Here is a 23,190-nt window from a genome sequence, read left to right as displayed (position 1 = left end):
ACAGGACCAAAGCACGGGTCCCTGGGCCACTCCCCTAGAGACCTCCTCCTAAGGAGAAGAGCTAAAGACGGACTGCACTTTGGCCGCTCAGCCAGCTCCCCAGCCACTGCACTGGCATGTGACTTAGACCTCCCCATCTTGTCCTCAAAAACATTCAATTCTGCTTAATGCATTTATTAAGCACCTACTGTGCATAAGGCACTGCGAGCTAGGTTCTGGGTGTATACAAAGACAAAAATGAATTGTCTCTGCCCTCAAGGAGCAAGAGGAGTGTGATATGCTATAAGTAAGCAAATATCATTTATATAGTAATAATGCAGAGTGATTTCAATAAGGAGAGAGTGCTAATGACTGGGAGACTGAGGAAAGGTCTCAGGAGGGGTGGAAAGTAGGGTCAAACCTGTGCACAGAGGGAGAAAATAGAATCTTGTGCCTGGTAAATACCTACCACTACAGGATAACTAGAAGGGGGAATCGATACATAGGAGGGAATAACATGAGAAGGCTTGTCAGATGCTTTGATGAAACGTTTGTGAATTAAATCTGCAGCATCCCCCTGATCTATCTAGTAACCCTGTCCAAAAAGGAAATGAGGGCAGTTGGACACGTCTGACTCTTGTCATCACTGCCTCCTGGACAAAGGTGTGGAGGTGGGAGATAGAATCTTATGGAGGGAGGACATCCCCAGCCCATTTTGTCCAGAGCAGAGACTAGATACAGGGAATAACGTGCTAGAGGTCTGAAAGAAAGGGGTAGAGAAATGTCGGCAAGTACTTTGCCAACATCTTTGGAATTTGTATCTAGAAAAATATGTGTAATATCTAGTAAATTGTATCTATTCCTTGACCCCCTTGTCATCAATGGCTGCTTCCTTCCCTTAAAGGATACATTCTAGAATTTGGCCACGAATCAAAGTCAAGCTCATTGGGCTGTAGGTGGCTGACTGTTTTCTTCCCTTTTGGGGGGAATCAGGACACTGTGTGGCCTTATCTAGCCCTGGGATAATTCTCTTTCTCTCTGTAGTCTTTGAATGATCACTGACTGTAACCCGGCCAGCATGTCCTCCAGCTGTCTCAGAGCCCGTGGTTAGAGTTTATCTGGGCCTGTGGACAACCTGGAGCTCTCACATTATCCTCCTGGTCATTCTCCTGGGCAGAGAAAACACAAACAAAATCCGAATGGAAGTGTTCATTCTTATTTGTCGATTATCATCGTCCTGTCCACCCCAAGCAAAAGCCTTGCCCCTTCTTCTGTGATCCTCCTTTTTCTCCCATTACACTAAAAACAAAAACAAAACCTTTCGACTCATTCTCACCCTTAGCACTCCTCACACGAGTTTTAAAGGATCATCACGTTTGTTTATAGCCATCTGCTGCTGGTTACTTGGCTTTATTTCCATCTTCTGTACATTTCTTTTTAAAATCTGTGTCAGGTGGTGAGTTCTGTGCATCCACATTGGTTTCTTCAGACAAGTGCCATTTTCCTTCCTTGTTGGAGATCCTTTGTGTCTTCAGCATTTCATTCCTAATCATCTTTTATCTCTCCTATATCGACTTCGCCTGACATCCCCATCCTTACTGTAAAATGTCTCTGAGCTAGGCTTGTGATCAGTTTCCCAAGCTCCTTGTCTATTTCCTCCTTCAGCCCAGGTGGTCTAGTGTGTATTTCAGTGATAAAACACTTCTGTTTCCTCTTCCATTGACTTTCCTTCAAATGCCTTCCCCTTGGTTCCTGAATTTCCTTACATAAGTATACCTTTTGTCTCCTATGAATTTCTGATTGTTTACTGTTGATCTTTCATCGTAGCTTGTCCTCCTCAGTAATTTGGGAGGATGTGTAGGCACTCAGTGTTTAACACAGTGCCCGGCAGGTACTACCTGCTTCTTGACTAACTGATTGCCATAGGCAGCCATTGTCTTACTTTTTAGTTGGAAGGCCTCAATCAAGTCCACACTTCTTTTCCCGGCATTCAAGGCCTTCCACAGTCCCACCTACTTGACTTCTTCTGGCTTTAGCTCAAGCTGCTCCTCTTCCTAGCACCTGCTGGAATCCATGGTGTGATGGGATTTTAAACTGCACTCAGAGCTTCCAGGGAGAAGGGCCTGGATGGTGCTGCTGGTCTCTTCCCTGGTGTGTGTTCTGTTCTGGGATCAGAAGTTTCTGAAGGATTTGGATAAACTGGGAGCCCAAGATGAATGGACTTGGGCTGCTGTGGCTGGGGAAAGGGAAGGAAAGGAGAAAAGTCTTCAATAAAGGCTGGATGATCTCGGGTCCAGCACATTGTAAGAGGGGATTCTTGCAGCCCACCACTGCTCCTCATTCTGCCCTCTGGGGCCAAGCAGAACAAAACTAGGCCTGGTGCACGGTGGTCCTTTACATCCTTGAAGCCTGCTGCCATGGCCCTCATGCAGGCTGAACAGCCCAAGGTCTTTTGGGCCATCCTCATGTGAGGTGGGCTCTTCACCTTCCCCCTCATCCTCCTTTGTGTTCTATCCCACTTACAAGTGTCTGTCCTTACCTGAGCCACCAGAACTGACCACTCCTTGGTCCTAGGGGTCTGTACACTGGCTGCTTTGCTGAGTGACTTTCATTCAGAAGGCTCTTCAGGATTTGAGTGCCTTGGGGTCATCATTTACATGACAGGATTTAGGGTTAGATGGGTCCTTACAGAATGTCTGGTCTGGATCTCCCATTTTACAGATGAAACTGAGAACTGAGAAGGGAACTGACTGGAAGGAATGAAACAAGAATTTAGTGAGCGCTTACCAGGTGCTGAGGATACAAAGTAAAGCAAAAGAAAGACACCCCCTGCCCTCAAAGAGCTTACAATCTAAAGGGAGGAGACGGCATATGTATAAAAAGGAGCTGGTGGGGTGGAAATGAAGATTTTTTTCAGACCCGTTTTCTCATTGCCCTGGCAGTTTTTGCTGATTTTCCGGAAGGCAGCCTCAGGGGAACTGGAGGAGGACAGTGGCTTGATGTCTCTGGCAAAGCTGTCAGAGATCAACGTGGCCATTGAAGGAGTGAAAGGGGCCAAGAACTTCTTCGAGGCCAAGGTAAGAGGGGGGACCACTGTTGACCTGCCGTCACAGCTTTCCCCTGAGGGCCTTCCCCTCCTGTCCCTGAACCCCTTTGCTGGTCCAGGAAAAAGAAACCAGCAGCTCTTGAATTTGTCCTACAGTAACCAGGAAATGGGAGCAGTCCAGCTGGTTGACTTATAATTCATTCCTCAATCTTAATTTTATTGGTATTTTTTATTTGTTCATCACCTTCATTTCCAGAAAATATCCCTCACAGGGCAACTAGGTGGTGCAGTGGATAGAGCACCGACCCTGGAGTCAGGAGGACCTGAGTTCAAATGCGGCCTCAGACACATGACACTTACTAGCTGTGTGACCCTGGGCAAGTCACTTAACCCCGATCGCCTCACCAAAAAACCGAAAATTATCCCTCAACCCTTCCCTACCCAGAGAGTATCTATCATAGGATTAAAAAATAAAAAGTGGGGAAAAGTAGTCCAGCAGAACTGACCAACACATCAAACATGTCTGAAAAGTTCCTACACCTCCACCTTTGTAAAGAGGGACGGAAGGAGGCGTTGTCTCAGATCCTGTCTGGGACTAACCAGTCAAAAGCATTTATTAAATTCCAAGCCCTGCACGAAACACCAAAAACAGCCAAAGACAAAAATGGAGAAGTTCCTGCCTTCAGGGAGCTGACGTTCTACTGGGGAGACAACATGTATGTAAAGAAAGATATGGAGTCAGTGAGTAGACATTAAGTGCCCACTGTGTGCTAAGGGCTGAAGATAGAAAGTAGAGTACACAGTTGATAATAACTGAGGAAACCATCCTAGTTATACACTTTATTAGCAAAGCAGGCATAATATGTAATAGCTTCCAAATATCCTTTTTAAAAAATATCATATTCTAGAATGTATCATTTAAGGGTTTGTCAGCAGCTCGAAAAGGAAGTGGTCATCACAAGGGATTAAGGAATAAATACAATTTACTAGATATTTTTCTAGATAATAAGATGCTATAGATACAGTTTGCAAAGATCTTAGCAAAGCACTAGATGACCTTTCTCTACGTTTTCAGACCTCTTGCCCATTGCTGCCCACATACAGTCCCTGCTCTGGCCAAAATGGGTGGCTGCTGGCTATCCTCCCTCCATAAGATTCCATCTCCCACTTCCATACATTTGTCCAGGAAGCAGTGATGACCAGAGTCCGCATGGCTTTGTCAGTAACATGTCCAACTACCCTCATTTCTTTTTTGGACAGGATTACTAGGCTGCGAGATCAGGGGAATGCCATAAATATGATTCACAATACTTTGATCGAAGCATCTGACAAACCTTCTCTACCCTTAGTTTCCTCAACTGTAAAATGGGGGTGATGCTAGTACCCATGCTGGAGGGTTGTCATGAGTCTCAAATGAGGTAATACTTGTAAAAGCACAGTGCCTGGCACACAGTAGGTGCTATATAAATGCACGGTCCCTTCCTTCTTCTCTGGGCCCTGCCTTTCTCTTTAAAACAAAAGGGTCGGACCAGGTGGCCTCTAAATGCCCTTCTTCTTAAGTGCATGGGGGCAAGCATTCAGTGACAAGTTGTGCACTGACTCCCAGATGTATGGATACTCTGATCCAAGATAGCCTCTGCTAAAGGAGGCTTCTGCGGGCAAATCTCTTCCTTGATGGGGGAAAACGGGAGCCTGACTATACCTGAGAGGTCTCCCTGCGTGGCCGTCTCAGAGCTTTCCTCCTTTACCTAGGCAGCTACTTGGTGCAATGGCCGGATCACTGGACTTGGAGTTAGGGCTTGAATTCAAATTCTGCCTCAGATGGCTATTAGCTGTGTGATCTTGGGCAAGTCTCAATCTCTCTCAGCCTCAGGTTCTTCACCTGCAAAGCAAGGTGAGGTTGGACTCCATGGCCTTAAGGTCCCTTTTAGCTTTAATTTTAATTCAATTTTATTTTTTTAGGCAATCGGGGTTAAGTGACTCACCCAGCGTCACACAGCTAGTAAGTGTCAAGTGTTTGGTCTGAGGCCAGATTTGAACTCAGGTCCTCCTGACTTCAAGGCCACTGCTCTATTCACTGTGCCACCTAGCTGCCCCTAAAGACTACTGATTCTTTTTTTTTTTTAACTAGGCGATGGAGTTAAGTGACTTGCCCAGGGTCACACAGCTAGTAAGTGTTATTATGTGTCTGAAGCCGGATTTGAACTCAGGTCCTCCTGAATCCAGGGCTGGTGCTCTATCCAATGCACCATATAGCTGCCCTCCCCTTTTAGCTTTAAGTCGATAAGCCTAGGAGTTCCTGCTCCCAATCCCCTAAGTAATCTGAGGGGCAGCTAGGTGGCACAGTGGATAGAGCACCGGCCCTGCATTCAGAGGACCTGAGTTCAAATCTGGCCTCAGACACTTGATACTTACTAGCTGTGTGACCCTGAGCAAGTCATTTAACCCCATTGCCTAGCCAAAATAATAATGATAATAATAATAACAATCTGAGATGTGGTCCCCAAGAGCCCAGTAAGGGGAGAGCTTTGTCAGCACCGGTCCTTCAGCTCAGAGGCGTGTGGCCCTGGAAGCGGCCAGGGGAGCTCAGCTCGGCTCCAGATGTGCTCCAATCCAGCTTCTGCTGCCTGGAACATGAGGGGAGTGGCCTAGGCCCTCTTCCTGCTGTGGGTAGGCCAACTCTATACCCTCCCCAGGGTCTCTTTCGTTTCAGCCTGTGAACCTGGCCTTGAGTCCTGCTTCCAGCCCCAGCCTTTTCTGAGTCTCAGTTTCCTGATCTGTAAAATGCGGTTAATCCTACTCCTACCTCCCCCTGGCCTGGTAAATGTGGCTGGAGGAAGGCCTTTGGCAAATCCTAAATTACAGTGTGAATGACCGTTGTTATTTCTCCTTACTCCTGGAATTTGCCTCTGATTATTAGAGGTCCCTGGCTCCAGTCTGTCAGGCTCTGTTCATGTCTACATCCTTTGAAGGCTGAAGCCTACAGGGCAGGAACCTGCTGCTTCCCCGGTTCTGGGGCCTAGTGTGACTGGAGATTTGACCATGAGGAACTCGGGTCAATTCCCAGCCCTCTCCCTCTGAGCCCCAGTTTCCTCATCTCCAAAAGTTGTTCATTTATTCATCAAACACTTATTAAATGTCTACTGTATGCAGCACGCTGTGCTAGCTACCTGAGAAGGTAACAAGTTAGGAAAAGACAGGGCCATGCCTACATAGAACCTAGGAGAAGGATACAACGATGTAGAATATTGTACGATTTAGTCGAGGCCTGAACTAGGATTTCTGAGCTTTAAAGCAAATTCCATCGTGGGGGATGGAGAGACAGAAGAGGCAGTCCAGTCTAAAGCTAGATGTAATGTGTCCCAAGCGGGTCTCCTCCTTCTCCCCCAACTCCCAGAGTTAGGGTTAGGACTGCCCTACCTACCCCCGCCCCTAGCAGGAAGATGGCAGTGCTGAGGAAGGCCTGCCCAGCGGAAGGGATAGGGGAGCCGCTTCAGAGCTTTGCCCAGGTCACTTGGATACAGTTGCAAAGTCCATTCCACCCTTCTCTAAACACCTTCGACAAGTGGTCATCCAACGTGCAAGACCTCCAGTGAGGGGCTGCCCACTTCCTCCAGTGAAGCCTGTGCTGCTTCGGGACAGCTAGTTATTAAGAAAATTTTTTCTTGACATCCAGGCCAAATCTGCCTTTTTGCAACACCTCTCTAGGCCGCTAGGTGGTGCAATAGATAGCGTGTTGGATTTAGTCTTAATGACCTGAGTTCAAATGCTACCTCAGATACTGGTTGTGTGATCCTGGACAAGTCACTTAAACTCTCTTAGCCTCATTTTCCTCATCTGTAATGTGAGGATAATAAAAGTACCCACCTCCCAGGGTTGTTGGGAGGTAACACTTGTAAAGTGCTTTGGAGACCTTAAGTGCTGTAGAAATGCTATGTAATTATAGGTTTAGGTTTAGAGCTGGGAAGGCTCTTTATGCATTTTGAACGGCCCTCTCACTGCCAGGTGGCAAGAGACAGGGATATAGCAGCAGAGGGAGCGGAGGACCCTCATGGCACCCATGGGTACAGGCTCTAGAGACTCCTGTGGTCCTGGGCAAGCAGCTTTGTCCTCTGCAGATCGGTGCCCCAGAACCAAGCCCCAGCTTGCTTACCCTAGCTCCAGATCTGTGTGTTATTCTATTTTTAGTGTGTGTGTGAGACAATCGGGGCTAAGTGACTTGCCCACAGTCACCCAGCTACTAAGTGTCAAGTGTCTACACGGCTGGATTTGAACTTGGATCCTCTGACTCCAAGGCCAGAGCTCTATCCACTGAGCCACCTAGCTGCTCCTCTGTGTGTTATTCTGAAATAGAGTGCTGGGGGGAGGGGGAAGAGGAAGCTTTGGAAGCAGGTGGCATTGGGCAGAATACGAAAGGAGAGGTATCCTAGGGAGGAAGATGGTCCTAAAGCTTGGCAAAAGCATGAGCCAAGGTTCTGGGGCCTCCAGAAGATAAATTAGGCCTAGCCATCAAGAATCGGCTTACGTAGCTTAGTGTAACCTGGCGTGTGGTCACTCCGAGTCACAGGTCCTGGATTTGGATCTTGGCTCTATGACTTACTACCCTTGTGACCTTGGGCCAAGTCACTTTGGTTCAGATCCTGCCTCTGAGCCTACCCATGTGACCCTGTCTGTGCCTCAGTTTATTCAAATGTAAAACTTGATGGCTTCTAAGATCCATTCCAGCTTTAAATCTTCTCCCATGATTCCAGGCACTGGTCCTGCTCATAGTTCCCCAGTGAATGTAAGCTCCTTGAGGGCAGGGTTATTTCATATTGGATTGCCACAGCCACCATCCCATGATTCAGATTGAGTCTCCCAATGACTTGGTGGGACTGAAACGTGTTTTAGTTATCCCTCTCCTCCCAGATAGCAAAGCACTAGTTATAGAGCATTCCCGGCAGGTGCACTGCACCCAAACGTCCCTTGCCTGGCCCACTAGGGATTGTGGGGGTAGGGCAGGCGAGCTGAACTAAACCGAGGGGCTGCTTCTTCCTGCCTTCTCACTGGCTCTGCGGCTCTTGTCGTTTCAGGTCCACGCCCTGGCCCTGACCAGCAGATTTGAGGCTGAGATCAAGGCAGAGCAGATGGCCCGAAAGCAGGAGGAGGAGGAGCGGAGACAGCGGAGGGCTCTCTTCAGAGAGCGCCAAGCGACCTTCTCCCAGTAACCCCCGCCAGGCCAAGTGGTGCCGGAGGGTGCTCAGAGACTTGCCTTGATGTCCACCAGCTGTGCCTTACGAGTTGGCCTGGGAGCAATGCCTCGTACCTTGTCCCCCAAGGAGGACCCATCTCTTTGAATGTCCAGCATCTTTGTCATCCCCAGCTATGATGACCTTCTTCTTAAATTTCCCGTGTTTCGTGCCCAAGGTCACCCTAAGACCTGGGGAGACAGAGCAGGGAAGGTCAAAGTCGAGATGGGAGATTAATGTTACAAAAAGAGGGGAAATAGCCCCTTTCTTACCTGCCCACTGTTCCCCTACCCATAAGTTTCCAGGATTTGCCATTTTATTTGTGGCTTTTACTTTCCCTCTGTCCCCTTCCTTTTAGCCAGGCCTTTCAAGGAGGAAATAATGTGGTCATTTGGCCAAAGAAAGGCATTCCCCTGTGTTCCGTTCCTGTGTTCAGGCTGATAGCCTTGCACTCACCGGAGGTATGTGCTGTTGGCTTTGTTATAGATTCTTCCATCCTTCTTCCATCACTCCCAAAGACAAGGCTATTCATCCGTCCTTCCCCCCTTCACCCAGGGTTTGGGAAGCAGGGGCAGGGGAGGCTCCAAGAGGTGTGGAGTCACCACCAAAAAGCCCATGGTGTTGGCGGGCTGCAGTTCTAAAAGCCCCTCTCGTAGTCTGCCACTCCACTTGGACAGGTGGTTTTAAATGGATGGAAAGAAGCTGCCTGTCCCGGGGACCCTTTTCCACAACACTCTTTACCTCCACGGGGCAACATTTTGTCTGCCCATTTGGATCCAAGGCTTCATGCAGGGTGCCTGAATCTAAGCAGCACGCCTGGTCATGGTTCTGTAACCTGTAATGTACAGACAGGTGGGTCTGGCCCACCCTCCATGGCAGGTGGCCATTCCAAGACCTTTGTGCCCCAACTTCTGGGAGTACTGAGACTTCATAATTGTTTCTTGTTTTCTCCTTTCTAATAGTTCATGGTGGGGGGGGGGGCAACCCTTTTTTCACCCTCAAGAGTTTTTCCCTTTTGGCTTTATCAAAAAAAAAATCATATGCTGTTAAAACTGGGCATGGAAGAGTAATTAAAAGAAAGGAATTTGAGATAGATTGCCGAATGACAAGAGTACTGGAAGCTCTTTATCAGTAAAAACAGAATATTTCTAAGGTCACTGTTAGTAACTTGATATTTATTAAGATCCCGAGGGTTTTTAGATTTCTCTTTTGTAACTATTCTTTTTCCAAGAAGTCAGTGTTTTTCAGCCTTCTTAGTTTTTCTTGCCAAATGAACTATGCAAATAAAATGTATTATCTCACTGGCTTGCTTCTACTCGTGGAATGGCTGGGAGAGAGGAAGGTCGGAAGAACGAATGGGTCATATTTGGTGAACTGTTCAGATGTATTCAGTCCCAGGGCCGCGACTGGGTGGGCACCACCGGTTCTCTGAAATATGGGAGGCAGGAATAGGCTGATAGCCTTAGAGCCAGAAGCGACAACTCCCCCATTTTTTACAGATGAGAAAACTGAGGCCCTGAGAGGGGAAAGGACTTGTCCAATGTCATGCAGACAGTAAGTGGCAGAGCTGAGAAGGTCATAATAGTAATAATAACAATAGTAACAGCTAGTATTCACATGATACTTTAAGGTTTGTAAGGTGTGTTACAAATGTTATCTCATTTATCCTCACAACAACCATATGGGAAGTAGGTGTAGTTATTCTCCCCATTTTACAGTTGATGAAACTGAGGCAGATGGGGGTTAAGTAATGTCTGAGGCTGGGTATGAGCTCAGATCTTTCTGACTCCAAAACCAGTGTTTTATCCATTTTCACCTCCAGCATTAGCATGGGGAACTCGAAATGCTGCTCCCAAATTCATTCATTTATTAAGCATTTATTAAGCACCTACTTTAGCCAGGTACTAGGAATTCAAAGATAAAACAAAATTGGACCTGCATTTTATTGGGGGGAACTGGCTTGGACACAGATTTGAACCCAGGTCTCCCTGACTCCAGGCCCAGAACTCTCTCCTCGTGCTACAGGGACATCGGTAACCTTTGGGTCAAATCATTTATAGCTGAGAAAACTGAGGCTCAAGGAAGTTAAATGACTTGCTCACAGTCACCCAAGTGACATGTCCAAAGTGGGATTTGAACCCAGGGCCAGTGCCTTTCCACTGTCCCGTGGTTGCTTCTCTGATCTTGGGTCATTCAGCAGCTTCCCATTGCTGAGCAGAACAGAGCAGTCCTGGCTGGGTGAACACCGGCTTAGGAAGGGCCCACCCAGAATAGCCAAAGCTCTTCTGTCAACAGTATTGGGAGCAGGGCTTTTGTCCTGAATACAAGACAAAATGAGCTGTCTGGGCCTGCAGAGAAGAAATGGGAAAATCCACCCAACCTCTGTTCCTGGCTTCCACATCCCTCATTTCTGATGCCTCCCATCAGATTATCTCTAATTGGTCTGAATATGCCTTGTTTGTATGCAGTTCTTGGCGTGCTGCCTCCCCAACTAGACTGTAAGCTCTTTGAGGGCAGGGCCAGTGTTTTTGTATCCTCTGTGCCTGGCACATAAGTGTTTAATAAAGGCTTGTTTCTTTTCTCGGAGAGGTGGGAGCCTGTGTGTGCAGAATATTATATACACTGTCAAAGGGGCTTACTGTGTCATTTGGGATTTTTTGCAAGGGAGGACTCACTGAATAAAGTGTCGGAGGTGTGTTTGGAAGTCCGATGTAAAAACACAAGGCATCAATAAAACAATGTTCCAAATAAAAATGCCTCAGAGGGTGTTTGTGTTCTTTGCTGTGATGTGGGTCTGGTCTCATCTGTCAAGTGACGGGTTAGACTGGCAGCTCTCTAAAATCCCTGATGATCTAATCATCTCCCTTCAGCAGGCTCTCGGGCTCACATCTGGCCGGGCAGTGGCCAGAAGGAGCTGAGAGTCACCAAGAGGAGGCTCGTCTTCCACCAGCTTGTTAGGATTCTTACCAAGGACTCGGGAACACCCTGCTGCCTCTAGGATCAGAAACTTTGTCTTTGGCCTTCAAAGCCCTTCAGTGTCCCCGGCTCCAGTCTTCTGCCCAGCAGTTTCACATGTTGCTCCCTCTCACGCACACTAACCAAACCGCTCTCGTGTTCCAAGGACATAGACTCCCATGTCCCGGCTGCTGCTTGCTCATAGAACCCGGGCTCTGTTCAAGCCCAGCCCAGCCGAGACCTTGCCTGGCGCCCCCGCCGTCAGCCCGATCTCACTTTGAAATTGCTTGGTAACATTTTCTGTATACTTTGTATTCACTCACTCCCGTACTGCATGGTCTACAGAATGTAAGCTCCTCGAGGGCAGACTATCAAATGTTACTCCTTGTATTGCCAGTGCCCAGCAAGTAGTAGACACCTAACGGCGGCTAGGGGGCGCCACAGTGCTGGGCCTGGAGTCGGGAAGACCTGAGTTTAAAGTCTGGTCTCTGACACTAGCAGTGTGAGCCTGGATAAGTCACTTAACCCCCTTCTTCCTCTTTCTCTAACTTTACAATAATGGTACTTATCTCATAGGGTTCTTGTAAAGATCAAATAAGATAATATCTGTAAAGCACTTAATACAGTGCCTGGTACATAGCAGGTGCTAAATAAATTCTTGTTTCCCTTCTTCCCTTCCTCCCTCCCTTCCTTTTTTCCTTCCCTCGTTTCCTCCCCTCCTCCTCTCCTTTCCTTATTTCTCTCCTTCATTCCTTTCTTCCTTCTCACCTTTTTTAAAAAAATTTTTGTTTTATTTTTTTGAGGCAATTGGGGTTAAGCGACTTGCTCAGGGTCACACAGCTAGGAAGTGTCAAGGGTTTGGTCTCAGGCTGGATTTGAACTCAGGTCCTCCTAACTTCAGGGCTGGTGCTCTATCCACTGTGCCACCTACCTGCCCCTCCTTCCTTTCTTCTTGAGAGTAGGGACTGTTTCAGGCATTTTTATCTCCAGTGTCTATCAAGGACACATAGTAAGTGCTTGTTCAAATTCTGACCTTGGGCACCTCTCTGGGCCTCAGTTTCCTCCTCTGTAAAATGAAGGGGATTGGACTACATGGCCCCCCAAGATCATTTCCAGCCCTGCAGCTATAACCCTATGAAGGGCAAGACCTTAAAAAGAGGCTCAGAGGTGCCAGGTCACAGTCAGCACCAGTGGAAAATCACTCACTTTAAGGACTGTACCTGCAGGGGGGTGGATGAATGAGTAGGAGAAACATTCCTGGGAGAAGGGAGGTCAGAGGAATGACCCAAGATAAGGTCATTAACTTTCCATTAGTCACTGGGGTTCAAATGTCAGCCCACAGTAGGGGAGGAGGGGAGGAGAGGGGGAGCTTCCAGGGCCTCCGGCACACCCCCAAGTACTTGGCTTGGACAGTCCCCCTCCCCCCAGCACAACTTAATACACTGGCTATTCTGGCATTTTAAATCATGTGTTAAAAATATGCTTTTACTATTTTTATACAGCCAAGCTTTCTCAGCACCAGACAGCTTTTTTTTTCAAAATTTTGAAAGGCTATAGTCGGCTACTTTAGATTGCAAATTGTTATGAAATCTCATGCCAAGAAGGTAATCTCTGATTCAAACTCCCAGTTTTGAGTTATTGGCTGCAAATAGCTTTTGGATTTCTCAGCATCCCTTCCCATCCTGGATTCTGGGAGACAAAAATAGGACTTTTAACAGATAAAAATAACCCCCTATTTTTAGCTTGGAGAGCATGGAACTCCTCTGAACCATCTTTTTTATCTAAAGATGGTTCATATTTTGGTAATGTCATTGAAAATCTCCAGTGGGCTGAAGATGAAGAAAGCTATTTTATATCCATTGATTAGGAGGCTGTGTGGCACAGTGGGAGAGAATCCATGGGTTTAGATTTCAGCTCTGCTCTTTCCTCCTTGTGTGACCTTGGGCCAATGCCACCATCTCTCTGGGCCTCTTTTCTGGTCTCTAAGATGAGAGATGGGGACTAGTTGGTCTTAGAGGTTCATTCCAGCTTAAATCTCTAATCCAATATATTTAGAGATCAATGAGGTCTGAAGCCATTAACACTAGCGTGGGTCTCAGTCGCAGATTTTTGGTTTATAACAGAGGTTTATAAGTAGCCAGCATGTCTAGAGCATTTTAAGATTCGCAAAGCACTTTTCAAACAGTGGCTCATTTGATCCTCACAACAACCCTGGGGGTAGGCAGTATCATTACCCTCATTTTACCCGTGAGGAAACTAAGGCAGACAGAAGCTAAGTGACTTGCCCAGGGTCACACAACCAGTAAGTGTCTGAGGTCACATGTAAACTTGTCTTCCCAGGTTCAGCGCTCCCTGCACTGTGGCACCACCTAGCGGCCCCCTAAGGTTCTTAACCTTTTTGGTGTCATGGACCCTTGAAGAATCTGATGAAACCTCTGGGGTGGACTTGTTCTCAGATTATTCTCATTATTCTGTTTTTAAAGGCATGAAACAACATACAGAGGGCTGCAAAGGAACTATACTGAATTACATTCTTTTATTCTTAAGAATGCTGAATTACAGAGTTATACTGAAATGCAGTTATCGAAATGTTAAAAAATCGAGTACATAATAGGGGCAGCTAGGTAGCACGGTGGATGGAGCACCAGCCCTGGAGTCAGGAGGACCTGAGCTCAAATCTGGCCTCAAACACTTGACACTGACTAGCTGTGTGACCCTGGGCAAGCCACTTAACCCCAATTGCCTCAAAAACAAACCAAAAAAATCGAGTACATGGACCCCAGGTGAGGATTGTCCACTATGTCTGCACATTTCTACATGAGAAGCTGAGATTTATGGTGGGGAGGGGTCTTGCACAGTAGTTCAAACAAATGACTCTGCAGTGTCTGCTTGAATACTTCTAGTGACCAGGAACTGACCATCTATGAAAATGGCCTTTTCCAATTTTGGACAAAAACTCTGCTTTTTCCTGAGATGAAATCTGCCCCTCTGACATGAGTGAAGTAAGTTGAATTCTTCCTCCATGTGTTGAGGCCTTTGGAATCATGGATGTTGGGACAGCTAGGTGGTGTAGTAGATAGAGCAACTGACCATGGAGTCAGAAGGACCCAAGTTCAAATCCAACCTTGGACACTTACTAGGTGTGTGACCCTAGGCAAGTCACTTAACTCCAATTGCCTCCAAAAGAGAAAAGAAAAAGAATCAGGATATTGACCCAGAAGGGACCTTTGAGAGTGACTCCTTGAATTTACAAGTGAAGTAAGGGAGGACCAGTGAGGGAGAGGCAGTTACTCCATTACACATAACCTTGAGGGCAGGAGTTGCCTCATTTTTGTCTTTCGTTTTGTCCAACTCCTGACAATGCCTGGCTCATGAGAACCACTGAAAAAATGGGCCTTGAGAGATTGGTTGATTGGCTAAGACCCACAGGTAGTAAGTGGCCTGAATTTTCTGACTCCAAATCTAGCCCTTTCCACTTGAGCATAAGCGAGGCTTAAATAGAGAAGCTCTGTTCGTTCTCTTAATGTGTATGGGGAGGGGGGCGGGCGGGCTTGTTAGAAAGCTCCTTTGGTCCACGGAAAGACTAGGCAGTGGTGATGGCGCCATTTGCCTACAACATGACTCCTCCAGACTGTAGCTGTAGGATGTGAAATCTGCTGGGACGGATAGCTTCACGCCTTTAAACGTCAGCTTCTTAACCTGGTTTCCCTGGACTGGGTGGGTGGGTTGGTTCTTTAAATATTCTAATCCCTGTGTTTCAATGTAATTGGTTTCTTTTGCATTCCTGTGTCTTTTATTCTAGGTCTCTAAGGGCATAAATCTGAGGAGTAGATCCCACTCACCAGAGTGATGGCCAAAGAAGTCCAGGACCCAAAAAAGGTGAAGTCCAAACCTAGGGTAGTGAGCGAGACATAGATAAGGAAGAAGGGACTGTGATAAAGGCCTGTTCACAAGCAATCCTTTCCCCACCCCCATTGCTGGCCAGCAGCCAAGGAATCCTTCCCTTTAACCCTTCCTGTGCCCTGGCAAAGGCAAACAAAGCCCATTCTGTTTAAAGCAGTTCCTGTCGTTGAGTAAAGACCCAACAAGACCCAATAGGCTGGCCCGTGCCTGGTTTTTAAAAAATTAAAACATCCTTTTGCTTCACAGAAAAAAGAAGAGTTAAAGCAACCATTTGGTAGGTATAGTGCTTGAAATGCAAACCTGGATTCAAATCCTGCTTCTGCTGCTTAGCCCCTGGGTGACCTTGGGCAGGTAACTGTCCCTCCCTGAGCTTCCACCTACTCATTTATAGAATGAGGCGGTTGAGTGAAATGGTCTCTGAAGTCCTGTCTAGCTTTAAATATACAATCCCACAGTAGCAGCACCCAGTCTGGGGCCATTCTGCCAACGCTGCGGGCAGGCGGGTCTCAGAGGGCAGTTGTTACATTTCCCCTCAGGATGATACAAGTAGCCCTGAGGGGTCGGAGATGGTTTTCCAATGGGATGATTCATGAGCCCCCACTGGTGTGCTTCCTCCCATGTTGATCTATTGACATCACTTAGTCATCCAGACTTAATTAGCTTTTAGAAATGGATATTTATGAAGGTAGAATAGTAACATATTCAATTCAAATCAATTTAGGGCAGCTAGGTGGTGCAGTGGATAGAGCAGCGGCCCTGAAGTCAGGAGGACCTGAGTTCAAATACGGCCTCAGACCAAACACTTGACATTTACTCGCTGTGTGACCCTGGGTAAGTCACTTAACCCCAATTGCCTAAAAAAAAAATCAATTCAAATCAATTCATTCAATTCAACAAGTATTAATAAGTACCTACTATGTGCCTGGCACTCTACTAAGGATGGGTAATACAAAGACAGGAAACAGCCTGGGTATAAAGAGACCTAAGATGCTTTGTAGTAATTTATATTCTGAGTTTATAAATATAGCTGAGTTTATGAATGTGCACTGTTCTGTGAATGGCCCACATTTGTACCGAGCTTTTAAGTTCTTTCTGAATATTATCTCATTTAATCCTCACGACAACACTGAGATGTAAGTACGATTATTATCTATATTTTCCAGGTGAGGTTCCTAGGAGCACAGATTCAGAGCTGGAAGGAACCTTAGGAATCCATGGAGTCCAATCTTCTCATTTACAGATTAGGAAACTGAGGCACAGAGAAGAAAGTGACTTTCCTAGGATCACCCAGCTAGCAAGGTTCGTAGCTCACACATGCATAGTTTTCAAGTTTGACAAAGCACTTTATGTATATTTTCTCACATAAACCTCTCACTTCAACCCTATGAGGTAGAAGCTATTTTTTCCTTTTAGCCAGACCTGTGATTTTACAGATAGAGGGATATCCCAGTGAGAAAACTCCTTCTGTCAATGTAGACCAATAGTTCACGTGCAACTTGTGACCTCTGGTGCCTTGGGGTGTTGAGAAGTTAAGTGACTTGCCCAGGGTCACACAGCCGGTAAGTGTTAGAGGCAGGACTCAAACCTAGGTCCCCCATCCACCACGCCAAGCTTCCTCCCCCTGCCATTCTGTAGCACAGCCGCCATGGTACTCATGGATGTCTGTGACTCTCTCAGTATCATCAGCAATTCAGGAAAGCAAAGAAAATGGCAGGTTCCCATTGGGCCCTGTATGAAAATAATTATTCACCTCTTAATAAAACTTGCTCATTCAATGAATGTGTGGATCTGGGCACTACCTTGTACTGTTATCTCCCTCTCTTTGTAGATATGACCTCGAATGGAAGTTACTGGAGAATAAAAACCATCTTCTACCCCTTTATACCCAGACTGTTCCCTTTCTGTCTTTGCCCATGCCAGGGGGCTACCTGGTACATAGTAGGTGTTTATGACATGCCTCTTGCATTGAATGAAATTATGCCTGGCACATAGTAGGTAGTCAATAAATGCTTTGAAAAGAAAGCGCCAGAAATTGGATCTGTGATTTTCCTGATCTGTCAATGAAAGTCCTCCCCTCCCAGCTATACATAATCCTGCAGGGCTTCCGGAGGCATTGCCAGGTGAGGGGATTGGCCCAGGATCACCAGGGGTCACGGCACAGCCGCCTTCAAGTATTAGAAGGGCTGCCAAGTGGGAGGAGCTCCAGGCTTCTTGTGTTTGGCTCCAGAGGACTGAATCTAGCCCCAACAATGGGGAGGAGGTGCAGAGACACAGATGTAGGGTTGATGTCCATCAGGGAACAGTTCCTGCCCATGGGAGCCATCCTGAAAGGGCAGCCAGTGGGGAGGGTGGTGGAGAGTGATGGGTTCCCCCTTCCTGAGGAGACCCCAGGGGGGTCACCTCTCCAGCCTTGATGAGACAGCAGAGGACTTGAAGAATGTATGTGTGTGTGTGTGTGTATGTGTGTGTGTGTGTATGTGTGTGTGTGTGTGTGTGTGTGTAGATCTAAATGCTTTTATATTTATCTGTGCACTTTCTCATTTGACCCCACGCCCACCCCATGACAGCAGTGTGGAGGCTACTCAGCACCTGTGACACTGGATTACAAGCTTTCCTGTCTTACTTATCACAAGGGCCCTGGCTGAGCCTCAGCCCTGAGGAGGGTTCATGGCATCAGCTGAATGAGTGAGTTAATGATGGGGCAACTGGAGCTCTCGGGGCAGGGACAATAATGAAATCAACAGCATCTGTCCGTAGAAGGAAGATTGAGGCCTACAGCCACTGACCAAGACCCAGCCTGGGGTAGTGAATGGAAAGAATCCTGCAATGATGGTCAGAGGACTTGAGTTCAAATCTGAGTTCTCCTGCTTTGAGAAGTCAGGTAGGTTACCTTAGCTACTAAGGTCAGGCCGAAAATTCAAGAGAGAAGAGTATGGTGACCCAAGAATGGGTCAGACTTGGGAAGAACCTAGGAATCAGCCAGGCTAGGCGGTGGGTCAGTGGATGGATTGGGTGTGAGAAGGGAGGACAGTATGGCCCAGAGGGAAAAGAGAGGAAAAGTGGGACTGCCAACGGAGATGCCTCTGTCACGTTAAGGTTCTAGAAGACAGTTTGACCAGAGAGCAGACTAACTGCCTCAGCATGGCTCCTGCCCCACAAGGCCCAAGTTAGCCAGCATATTTAAAGAGAACAGAGACAGGGAAAGCTGCTGGCATATTTTAGGGAGATCCACCAAGACCCTTTGCAGGTTATTTGAGGGCAAAGATGGACCAAGGGCAGTCCTGGTGAGGTTATGACTAGGAAGCCCAAGAAGATTTGTCCTTAGCAGGGATGCTAAACAAAGACCAGAGGTTTTGTTGCTGGCAGCTATGCCTGATAAAGTTGGTAACTTCAACCAAAGCCTCTAAGAGGCGGGTCGGTTAGACCCTCTGGCTTCACCTGATTCTTTGGTTATCGCCCTGGTGTTAATTCGTATGTGAGCCAAGAGCATTGGAAGGGCTGAGTCTAAACAGCTGTTCTGCAGCTCTGTTGCTTAGAGTCAGGGTACTTTGAGGGGATTCAGACTGACAATCAGAGACTCGACGGAGGGTCGAAGGGATTTCCTAACCCAAGTCGTACAGTTGGCCGGTGCCAGGAGGGCCGGAGGGAAAGTCAGAAGAACAGACGATCCCAGGCTCAGGGTTTCTGTCGGGTGTCTGCTTGGGCTGGTGCTGTGCCCTTGGGCTATGTGAACTAAGACCATCTGTCATTGGTCAGCCACGTCCGACTCGGCTTGACCCCTCGAGTCAAGCACACGGATCTCTTCTGTCCTCCACTCTCAGTCGGTCTGCCCAAGTTCACGTTTGTTGTTTCCATGACACTATCTATCCATCTCATCCTCTACCATCCTCTTTTCCTTTTTCCTTCAATCTTTCCCAGCATCAAGGTCTTTTCCAATGAGTCGTGTCTTCTCATTACATGGCCAAAGTCTTTAAGCTTCAGCGTCAGCATTTGACCTTCCAGTGAATAGCCTGAATTAATTTCTTTAAGTATTGACTGATTTGATCTCTGCTGTCCAAGGGACTCTCAAAAGACTTCTCCAGTACCACAATTCAAAAGTGTTGATTCTATGGTGCATAGCTTTCCTTACAGTCCAATTCTTACAGCCATGCTTTGGTGCTGGAAAAACCATAGCTTTGACTACCTGGACCTTTATAGGCCAGGTCTCTGCTTTTTAGTACACCGTTCAGATTTACCACAGTTTTCCTCCCAAGGAGCAAGCATCTCTTAATTTCATGGCTGCAGGTGCCATCTGCAATGATCTTTGAGCCCAAGAACAGAAAATCTGACACTGCTTCCATTTCTTCTCCCTCTGTTTTCCAGGAAGTGATGGGACCAGTTGCCAAGATCTTAGCTTTTTTTGATGTTAAGCTTCAAGCCAGCTTTTACGCTCTCCTCTTTCACCTTCATCAAGAGGCTTCTTAATTCCTCTTCACTTTCTGCCATTAGATATCATCTGCATAATTGAGATTGATGACATTTCTCCCAGCAGCCTTAATTCTGGCTTTTGATCCATCCAGCCTGGCATTTTACATGATGTCCTCTGCATATAAGTTAGATAAGGTGACAATATGCAGCCTTGTCATATTCCTTTTCCAATCTTTTTTTTTTTTTTGGTGAGGCAATCTGGGTTAAGTGACTTGCCCAGGGTCACACAGCTAGTAAGTGTCAAGTGTCTGAGGCTAGATTTGAACTCAGGTCCTCCTGACTCCAAGGCCAGAGCTCTATCCGCTGCGCCACCTAGCTGCCTCTCTCCTTTCCCAATCTTAAACCAATCAGTTGTTCCATGTTCGGTTCTAACTGTTACTTCTTGACGTACATACAGGTCAGGAGACAAGTAAGGTGTTCCGGTCCTCCCATCTCTTTGAGGATTTGCCATGTTTTATTGTGATCCGCACAGTCAAAGGCTCTAGTATAGTCAGAGAAGCAGAAGTCAGTGTTTTTCTGGAACTCCCTTGCTTTCTCCACAATCCAGTGAATGTTGGCAATTTGGTCTCCAGTTCCTCTGCCACTTTGAAAACCAGCCTGCTCTTCTGGTAATTCCTGGTTCACACATTGCTAAAGCCTAGCTTGCAGAATCTTAAGCATAACCTTGCTGGTTTGTGAAATGACCACAGTTGTTCAGTAATTGGAACATTCTTCAGCATTGTCCTTCTGTAGGTCTGGGATGTGAACTGGTCTTTTCCAATCCAGTGGCCACCGCTGTGTTTTCCAAATTTGCTGGTATATTGAGTGAAACACTCTAACAGTGTCATTTTTTAGGGCTTTAAACAGCTCGGCTAGAATTCCGTCCCCTCCACCAGCCTCATTGTTAGTGATGCTTTCTAAGGTGCACTTGACTTCATTCCCTAGGCTGTCTGGCTCTAGGTCAGTAACCAAGCCATCCTGGTTATCAGTGATGTGAAGGTCTTTCTTGCATAGTCCTTTGGGGTACTCTTGCCACCTCCTCTTCATCTCTTCTGCTTCTGTTAAATCCCAAACATTTTTGTCTTTTAGCATGCCCACTTGTGCATGACACTTTTTCTCAATATCTCTAATTTTCTTGAAAAGAACTCTCGTCTTTCCTATTCTATTGTTTTGTTCTCTTTCTTTGTGTTGCATTTCTAAGAAAACCTTCTTATCTCTCCTTGCTATTCTCTGGAGTTCTGCGTTCAGTTGGGTGTGGATCTCCTTTGCCTTTCTCTTTCCTTCTTTCCTCAGCTATTTGTAAAGCCTCATCAGACTGTCATTTTGCTTTTTCGCTCTTCTCTTTCTCGGGATGTGTTTTGTTGCTGCCTCCTCTACAGTATTGAGAACCTCTGGTCATAGTTCTTCAGATATTCTATCTACCAGATCTAGTCCCTTAAATCTATGCGTCACTTCCACTTCATATTCATAAGGGATGTTATTTAGGTCATACCTACATGTTCTGATACTTGGCAGAGATACTAGAGTGGTTTGCCATTTCCTTCTCCAGTTCATTTTACAGATGAGTAATTGAAGCAAACAGGGTTAAGTGACTTGCCCAGGGTCACACAGCTAGTAAGTGTCAAAGCCTGGATTTGAACTCAGGTCTTCCTGATTCCAGGCTCACAGTGCCATCTCACTGCCCTAAGGGCATCTTAGCCTCCTAGGTAAGGAAAAGGCTCACCAGCAGTTCTACCCCAGGAGATGATAGCACAGAGCAGCAGCTGGCCCAGAGAGGCTGAATACCAGCAGATGGTAGCAAAGGACAGCTCAGTGATGACTCCCACTGGAGATCAGAGGAGATGCCCAGCAGAGATGACGGAACGTCCAGCAAAGAACAGAACAGCGACATCACCAGAGGACACTGGTGACGACTTGCTCTGGCCACAGATGTTCCCTTTGTGTTTCTGTGTGCACTCTTCATCTGTGTTTCTTAGACAAAAAATGTCCTACATCTGTGCTCCTCCATGCATGTGGTGCGGTAACCTGCACCATCAGTATGGGGAGAGGAGGGATCTTTTTTTGATTATTTAATTTGCTACGCTTAAATGTCTTTTGCTATGAACTAATGCATCCTTTCTGGCTAGCTTAGTACAAAATAAAGACATCTTTCATGGCCTACAAGTTGTGTTTTGAAGTTGGTACTCACCCATCCTTGAACCTGGGATAGCATTCTGCAGGTCCAAGAGTGGAGAGGGTCCTGGGTGCTCCGAGAGGTGCTCTGGAATCATCTCGGACTGACTCTTGAGAAATGACTGTTCAGGTTCCAACGTGAGTATTTACACCTTGGAAATCAACAGTCACTACAAATGAGGGCTTGATTTATTGTTTTATTGGTCATCTAGACTTCAGAAAGTTAGTGAGAAAATGTTTATAATGTACATTAAACTTAAAAGTGCGTCACGCATGCAGTTCTTCCCCAGAAAGCCAGCTGTTAAACATTTATTAGCATAGCCCTGGTGCTATATAGGAAATGCAGAGGCTGGACATCTAGGCTAAGTAGTGGGGCCAGAGAGTGGGCAAGCAGGGAATGGATGAGCACTAAGGTTTGAGGTATAGGAGAGAAGTAAAGACTAGACTCATTGAGAAAAGCAGATGCAAGACCCTGGGGATGAGGAGTCCGAAATGAGCGAGCTCCCCATCACTGGAAGTGTCAGGGCAGAGGCTTGATGACCGTCTTGTGGTTTTGTACCTCTTGGGGATCAGGAAGACCGTAGAAAGGATTCTTGCATGGGGCAAGACTTTTTTTAAAATTCAATTTTATTTGATTTTCTGTTCAAAATTCTCTTATTCCCTCCTCCCTTCCCCTACCAATTGAGAAGGCAAGAAAAACAAAGTCTATTACAAAACAAATGTCCACATTAGCCATATCCATAAAAAAAGAAAAGAAACAAAGAATAAAAAAAATATGCTTCCATTTGCACCCTGAACCCATCTATGCTCATATTTGATTATCTTGTGATATCTCTGAGTTATTTTAATTTGCATTTCTCTATTATTAGTGACAGCATTTTTTCATATGGCTATTGATAGCTTGGATTTCTTTCTCTGTCAGCTTCCTATTCATATCCTTTGATCAATTGCAGAATGACTCTTATTCTTGAAAATTTGACTCAATTCCCTTTGTATTTTAGCAATGAGACCTTGATGCAAAGCTTTTCTTTCTTTCTTTTTTTTTTCCCCCAGTTTCCTGTTTTTCTTTTAATTTACCCAGTGACTTCTCAGGTCCTTGTCAGCTTTAAGATGCTTTGATTCTTTGACTACTAGGTATCAGTAATGAAGCTTAAATGGTGTTACTCAATTAATCAATTACTGAGCCCGGCCAATTAATAGAAAACCATTCCGTCTTCACTTCCCATTCTTTCAACCTTGTCCTCCTTAACCCCACGCCACCCACAAATGTCCCATCAAACCTCAACCACCCTGTTCCCTGTGCCCTCTGGAATTCTCATTCCATAGTGAATAAACTTCCCTTCATTCTAGATTTCTTCCACTCACACTCTTTGCATTTACTAACCCTACTACTAACTGAAACCTGGCTTTCCTGAGACTTCCAATCCCTCGAGCTCTCAGTACTTGCTCAGGCCATTTTTG

General features: G+C 46.3%; 1 protein-coding gene across 2 annotated transcripts in view; it reads left to right on the top strand.

The window, feature by feature from the left end:
* Positions 1–11,007, top strand: part of EFHD1 (EF-hand domain family member D1) — a 50,071-nt gene extending 39,064 nt beyond the window's left edge. The window contains exons 3-4 of one of the 2 annotated variants that reach the window (XM_020972235.2): positions 2,922–3,056; positions 8,098–11,007. In XM_020972235.2, the coding sequence (XP_020827894.1) occupies positions 2,922–3,056; positions 8,098–8,232 (270 nt within the window). In that variant the 3' untranslated portion in view covers positions 8,233–11,007. The remainder of the gene's footprint in view (positions 1–2,921; positions 3,057–8,097) is intronic. The other variant, XM_078154645.1, reaches the window with a different exon arrangement.
* Positions 11,008–23,190: the final 12,183 nt, after the last annotated feature.

This window comes from Phascolarctos cinereus, unplaced genomic scaffold (assembly GCF_003287225.1).
Source record: "Phascolarctos cinereus isolate Bilbo 61053 unplaced genomic scaffold, phaCin_HiC Scaffold_5;HRSCAF=322, whole genome shotgun sequence".
Lineage (NCBI taxonomy): Eukaryota > Metazoa > Chordata > Mammalia > Diprotodontia > Phascolarctidae > Phascolarctos > Phascolarctos cinereus.
The sequence above is the reverse complement of the archived record's forward strand: the minus strand, read 5'-3'. Positions and strand labels throughout refer to the sequence as shown.